Here is a 6,776-nt window from a genome sequence, read left to right on the forward strand (position 1 = left end):
TGAATTTTTTTTTTCTTCTTCCCCCCAAAAGATTTTCCCACCGCATGCAAATTTAATCGAGTTCCCATTTAGGGGCAGAGGCTCAAGCACGTTTACTCGCATCGAAGTAGGAAGACAATTTTGAATGCTAAGAAAGAAAAAAAAAAAAAAACAGCCAACTTAGCCCAAGTGGCTTACCCAAAGTAGCATACAATGGGTGCTCAGCGTGACGAATGGAGAGTCAATCATTACTAATAATAGAAGAGTGAAAAAAAAGAAAGAAAAATTCAGTTGAAAAAAGGGCGGAGGAGGACAAATATAAATGTGCTGCTAACCCCTTGAGGAGACGGTACACCCTTCGCAAAGGATCGCCCAAGGGGTGAACCAGCCGTCGAGTTGGAAGGAAGAAGTCCCGAAGGTACCCCAGGTGGAAGGAAGAAATCCGAAAGGTACCCCTTGGGGAATCGCTCTCCGCTCTCAGCCTTCCGCTAATTCCCCTCCACTAACTTCTCTTCCGCGATGGATGGGAAGAAATGCTTCTACATCACGGAGAAGGGAAAGAAGCAAAATTTTAGAAATATCAAGCTCATTACCTTCGACCTGGATCACACCATATGGAACATCGATGGTCTGCTCAACTATGCAGACAAGGAGTGCTACAAATACATGAAGAAAAATTACAAGAGGTTATATGACTACCTTCAGAAAGAGTATCACCTGTCGATGACAGAATTGGTGAAGGAGTTGTTGGAAAATAAAATAGATATGAATAAAGATGGGGTTCAGATTTTAACAAACATTCGAATCGATGCTTTAAAATTTTTAGCCAAACAGACAAACTACGATGAAGTGAAATTCGTATCGGAGATCCAGGAGCTCTGGAAAGAAAAGAAGAACGATGTGCATCTATTTATCAGTCCAGGCACTTTGGAATATTTGAGGGAACTTAAACATAGGGGCTACATCTTAGGAGCCATCACAAATGGAGACTCAGATGTAAATGGGATCAAATTTTTAAATGAGATTTTTACCTTCGTCATTAGGTCAATGGATTATAATTATTCCAAGCCCAGTGTAGAGATTTTTAACATAGCAGAGAATCTTCTGAGAAAGAAGAACCTGCACTTTGAGATCGATCAGTGGATGCATGTAGGGGACGATGTCTACACCGACATCATAGGCGCAAAGAATAAAAATATTAACTGTGCCTGGATTACCATGTTTCGGAATGGTAGCGAGGTTGCCCCGAATGATTGGTATCCCTATTTGAAGTTGAAGCTGGAGAAAAACTGCGACAAAGGCCTATCTCAGTATGACCCCTTTTCGGACGGTCTGTTTTCCCGCTTTCGCAGGAGGGATGTCGTCCTTCCATATGAATATATTGACATTGAGATTCGTCACTGCCGGGACTTGGACGCCATCCTGGCATAGCATCACTTCTGTGATGGGGGCGTGGAAAGGGATAGTACCGTCAGTATAGCTCGTCACGCTGACCTTTCCGATCGCCACCCTCACTTCACTTCCTGCGGAGTAAGACTTCCCGACCCAGTCATCCTTTGTTACCCCTTTTTTAAACCACCCAGTTGTAACCCCTCTCTGACGCCATTTGTTCTAACACCTTCCGGCACTACGTGCGATTTTTTTTTTTTTTCCAACACCCCGAGAAGGAGCCTTTGTGTTGTTTCTCCCCCTAAATGGGGCACCTGTCCATCCGCTTTGAAAAAAAAAAAAAATAATTCTCCTTTAATTTTGTTCACAAAAATGTTCGGGGCGGGATTGGTTCGGTCCAATCGGACGTGGTGTTACATATGTGTTGTGGTGTAGAAGCGTCTGTTAGGGGGGAACGCCACCCCCACACCGAGAGAGCTCCCCCAATTGGGTTTGCTCCATTAGCAGGGGAGCCTTAAAAAAGTGCGGTTGAAGTGCCGTCGGAGAGAATGAGGGGGGAATGTTCCCCGCGGAGTCCACTGTTAAAACGTGCAGACGTATGGTTGCGGTTTTGCCTCCTGTGCAGGGGCAGCACATTGGGGGAATGCCCTCCCTAGTGCGACGTTTGGAGTTTCCCCCTCTGGGGGGGACGGGCAGATAGTGTACATTCACTGGAACAGGCAGTGGCACATTTGCTGGCTTACCTAGCGGTACATTCACTGGCACGGTGTCACACTCAATGGTTTACTGAATGGCACATTTGCTGCCATGAGGATACTACCCCTCGGAGTACCCAGGGTAGCTGTCGTCCTCGGACAACACGGAGCAGGTGGAGTAGGCCGACGAAGCGGAGTAGTCGTCACTCCCAACGGGGCTACTGCTATCATCGTCCTCTTTGTCATCATCGTCGTCATGGTCATTCTCGTCATCCGCGTCATCCTTGTCATCCTGTTCCTCGTCCACGTTGGCCAAGCCCGTCTGCTTCGCCGCTGTCCCGCCAAGCGCCGCGGCCATGTCGTAGTCCTTCAAAAAGTGGAAAAGCTGCGCGACACTGACGGAGCATATGGGGCCTACCTTGACGTCCTTCCTAAGGCTGTCAAGGATCTCCTCCATCCTATCGGAGCAACAAACGATGCAGAGAGTCGAACCGATCAGCGCATTAGTCTTATCAATTCGGAAGTTCACGATTCGAGACAGATATTTGTGGCAAATGATCTGCAGATCCTTCGTCGTCATGTTTTCAATCTTCCTCAACAACTTGTCGTAAAAACTTAAGGGCAAATTTTTTATACTCAGAAAAATGGTCTGCGAGGCTCTATCCGATACGGTTTCTTGATTATTGAAGATGGTGTAATAAGCACTGCTCTTCGCAATAGAGATTTCTTCCTCCTTCATTTCGCTCTTGCAGTAGTAATCGAAAATGTGTAATGCTTCCTTCAGGGCGCTAATAATATCACTTGATCTATAAATGCGCAAGCTTAGCTCTCCATGGATGGAGTTAAAATCTAATGCACATTCATAAGCGAATCCTCCTCCGCGGATGCTATTGTAGAGGGGCCCTTCCGTCATGCAGAAGAATTCACGCAGGAGCAACAGGGCACAGTAATCTTCGTGCTCATATCCTGCAGGCACCTTAACAGTCAGCTTCAGATACGAAACGTCTGTACTCTTTAACCCACACAGGACTCCATTATAGGCTTTGTCTTTCACCAAATTGAGTTTGAAATTTTTGTCCTCCTTCTCCAATTCGGCGCTCAGGTACTCTTTCAAGCTTTTGTGCACACGGGGGCCTAGGCATATATACTTATCTGCACTCTTCTGCTTCATCGCTTCACACGTTTGGATTTTTTTTTCTCCATCCTGGGAGGCACTTCCCTGCGTTTCTCCTTTCGACTCGGCGCCGCTGCAGATGGGCATGTCGAAATAGGAGGCAGGCTTCTTCTCCCCCGAGGCAGCCTTATCGAGGTTGACGGCTTTCCCAGGGTTGGCCGCGCTCGCCTGGTCGAAGGTAAATTCCGTGTATGGCGCATTCACGGTGTAGTCCTTTTTGTGCAGTCCTGATGGGGTGTCGCTTTTCTCCCCCGTGGAGGGAATCCTAAACCAGCGGTCGTACCACGAAAAGACATTCCTAATTTTGCAAAAATTCGCATCAATGGCGATGACGAAGTTGTTTAGGTCGAAAAGCTGCTCCTTCAATGTGTTAAGCTTATCGTAGAGCTCCGTCAAGTTGCTTTTATCCTCAATTAGCTCAAGAATCATTTCTTGTTGCCCAATGGAAACAATTCCAGAGGTGCTACCCTTCATGTAGCGAAGAGCATATTCCATATTAACTACCAGAGTCTTCGGTTTGGTTTTTTTTTGCAACAGATTTTGGTAGGCTGACTTGAGGATGATTTCCATTCTCTCTATGGTTAGGTTCATTTTAAAGATGGACAAAAAGAGTAGATCAAATAACTTCTCGTAGTGCTCATACAGACCTACAATTTGTATGCAGAGTATATTTCCTAAGCTGCCTGCTCTGAAATTTTTGGCATTTCCTCCCAAGCCATAATTACAGCAGTAGTTTATTGTATGTCTGATCAGCTCCTCTGTGAATAACTCACACTTGACATTGGTATTGTTCACCTCCACGTCTGTCTCGAAGAGGAGGTAACTCAACAGGGGAATATACTTCTTTAACTCCTCGTCCACGTTGCTCGAGTTTATTAGCACATTTATCGATACGAAGTTGGATGGGATGTGGCTCAGCTGGATTGGAAAAATCACTCTCTTGAGGTCCCCTTCGAGGGAGCTCAACAGGTGAGCGTTTTCACGGGACACATCCTCGGGAGTGTCCGTTTGATTGGTCAACCCTTCTAGTGAGGTATCTGTTGTCCCCTCCCCCTTTTGTAACAGCTCGAAGTTTCGGAACACCGTGAGACCCTCGATTAGCACGTTTTGCGGCTTGGCAGACTCCACTACGTTGAGGGAGCTCTTCGGAGGCTTCTTCTCGAAGTTCTCCTTAATTTTCCTAATGTGCTTAACCATTTCCTGCAGCTTCTCCATCCCGTATCTATTCTGTTCAATATCGATTAGGTTTCTCTCGAATTGTTCAATCTGCCTTGCCTTTTTGTAGCTGGGGTAGCACCTGACCTCCACGTAGTCGTTCTGCACGAAGTACTTCTTTAGCACCTCCTTCCAGTATTCCTCCTCTTTCCCCAAGAGATCGACGTAGGCCTTTTTCAAATTCAGGCAATTGCTAAGGTCCTCCTTCTGCTTCCCATAGATAAAGTATTTTATGATAAATTCGTTTAGGAGGTACTGTGGGGCTGCCTCCAGATCTTTCAGATGCTGCAGGTACGACCGAACAATGATATTCTTCAGTCTGTCCATGTTGAGCGGCTCTTCCAGGACCTGTTGCAGGCACTTGCGCGTTATTTCGCCTACCTCGTCCATCTTGGGGTGGTACACCCGGGGCGATTTGGAACGCGACATCCCTTGCGATTGATCCGTTTGAGGGTTCTCCATTTGTGGCTCCTCCGTCTGGAGTTCCCCCTTTTTTGGGTTCCGCTCCGCCCCGCTGGCTACCCTAAACTTGTACACAACGTCGTAAATGTCGATGGTGAAGTAGTTGCCTTTCAAATCCTCCAGCGCGAAGTCCAGATTGCTGCAGTAGGTGTTCTCCTTATCTTCCAGCAGCCGCTTGCTGACAGGGGAGGTGGTCAAATCGGTGAGGTAGTTGCCCAACAGGGATATTGCCAGCTTGGTGTGGAAGTCGGACCAGTCACAACCCCTCCACGCGATGCACACCTGCCCGTTGTTCAGATTATTACACGGGTAATACTTTTTTATAATTCTAGAGTCGGTCCTCCTTTCGACGTTGCACTCTTCGCTCCAGGGTCTCTTGGGGCTTTGCATGTGGCTAATGAAGAGTTGCTCCGCGGATGGGGCGTCCGCGACGGCAGCTGTCTCTGTAGTTACCGCGTCTGTCTTTACCCCGTCTGTCTTTACCGCGCCCACCTTTACTGCTGTTGCCGCCGCTGTCGCCTCTCCGTGCGCCCCGCCTAAGACCTGCGCCGGGTTCAACTCCAAGTGGTACTGCTCGAACCCGTGTATGATGTCCAAAATATCGTCGTTGTTAAAGTTGCCGAAAATGATAATGGCGAAGTTGTCCAACGTATAAAATTTTTTGAAATACTCCCTCACACGATCATTATTGGTTTTTCTCAAGCCATCCAGAGTCCCGCCTGTCTCGAACCTATAGCCACTCTTCTCATTTGGATAAAGATTCGTAATGACTGTCCTCTCGATTATATTTTCACAGCTATTCTCTATTGACTTCATTTCTGAGTAGACCACTCCGTTATGCGTTCCATTTTCAAATATGTGGTGCACTTCGAACAGAAACATATCATCGGCTAGGGTTGGGTTTAGGATGAAATCTAGATAAATGGGTAGGATGTTGCTAAATCCTTCGATGCCGAATGTCTCTATTGTGTAGCAGGTGTGATCGATTGAGGTCCAGGCATTCGTTCCTTCGGACAGACATTTGTATGCTAATGAGTCCAGCAGTCCTTTGTATGGGTATTTGTGGCTTCCCAGAAATATGAGGTGCTCCAGGGTGTGCGGCAACCCCTCGTCATTTTCGGCCTCCGTCAGTAGGGTGAAGTATCCATATATTTTGGGGCTCTTAATTTTGCTCAGGATTATTCTCAACCCGGACTTCACCGAGTAATACTCGTCAACCGTGAGCTCTTGCTCAAGGTCTATGTGGTTTACTCTCGCGTAGTTGTGCATCTTGTGTGGGTGGTGCTAACGTATTTGTGTGTAAGTGCATGCGCTTGTGCGCGGCTGTTTTGTATGACCTGTGTGCTCAGACGACCTTTCTAATCTGTTCACCTAAAATGTGCTGCCGCGACGCTTTACTCTGCTGTAGAGATGCCTTTCCTTCGTTCGGCCGGTGGGCTCAGTGCGTCCGCTCCGCAATTCGCACTTTGGCAGTGTAGAAATATCCAGGAATGGGCAAGTCCTTTCATATAATGGCTTACACCAACGAAATGCACTTCGTCGTGTGAAGAGCACGTATGCTCGTATGTCCCTGTTCGCGCAAGGGCGGTAGTCACTAAACCGGCGTTGTGATGTGCCTGTGGGGTGTTGCGCCCCCGTTAAGATCCGCCCGTACGCTCCCCCCTTGGAACATCGCTACACCTCACGTAGGCGATGCGCAACGGTCACGCGATGCCAGTTTTACCCGATTATAAACTGCGACAAAGAGCTAAATCGACATTCGCCGTAGTGATTCGGAAAGATCTTTTTCATTAATGGAATGTCTCGTGAATACAATGAGAATGCTGAACAAGTATATTTTTTCTTTTCTTTTTTTTTTTTTT

General features: G+C 47.2%; 2 protein-coding genes across 2 annotated transcripts; one reads left to right on the forward strand and one right to left on the reverse strand.

Moving 5' to 3' along the window:
- Window positions 1-498: 498 nt before the first annotated feature.
- On the forward strand, window positions 499-1,410 carry C922_04198 (hypothetical protein; the record flags this gene model as incomplete). Its single annotated transcript, XM_008819783.1, has 1 exon — window positions 499-1,410. One exon carries the CDS (start codon window positions 499-501, stop codon window positions 1,408-1,410), a length of 912 nt encoding a protein of 303 aa, XP_008818005.1.
- Window positions 1,411-2,184: 774 nt separating this feature from the next.
- Window positions 2,185-6,183, reverse strand: C922_04199 (hypothetical protein; the record flags this gene model as incomplete). Its single annotated transcript, XM_008819784.1, has 2 exons — window positions 2,185-4,842; window positions 4,975-6,183. 2 exons carry the CDS (start codon window positions 6,181-6,183, stop codon window positions 2,185-2,187), a joined length of 3,867 nt encoding a protein of 1,288 aa, XP_008818006.1.
- Window positions 6,184-6,776: the final 593 nt, after the last annotated feature.

The sequence above is a fragment of the Plasmodium inui genome (genome assembly GCF_000524495.1).
Source record: "Plasmodium inui San Antonio 1 unplaced genomic scaffold supercont1.20, whole genome shotgun sequence".
Taxonomy (NCBI): Eukaryota; Apicomplexa; class Aconoidasida; order Haemosporida; family Plasmodiidae; genus Plasmodium; species Plasmodium inui.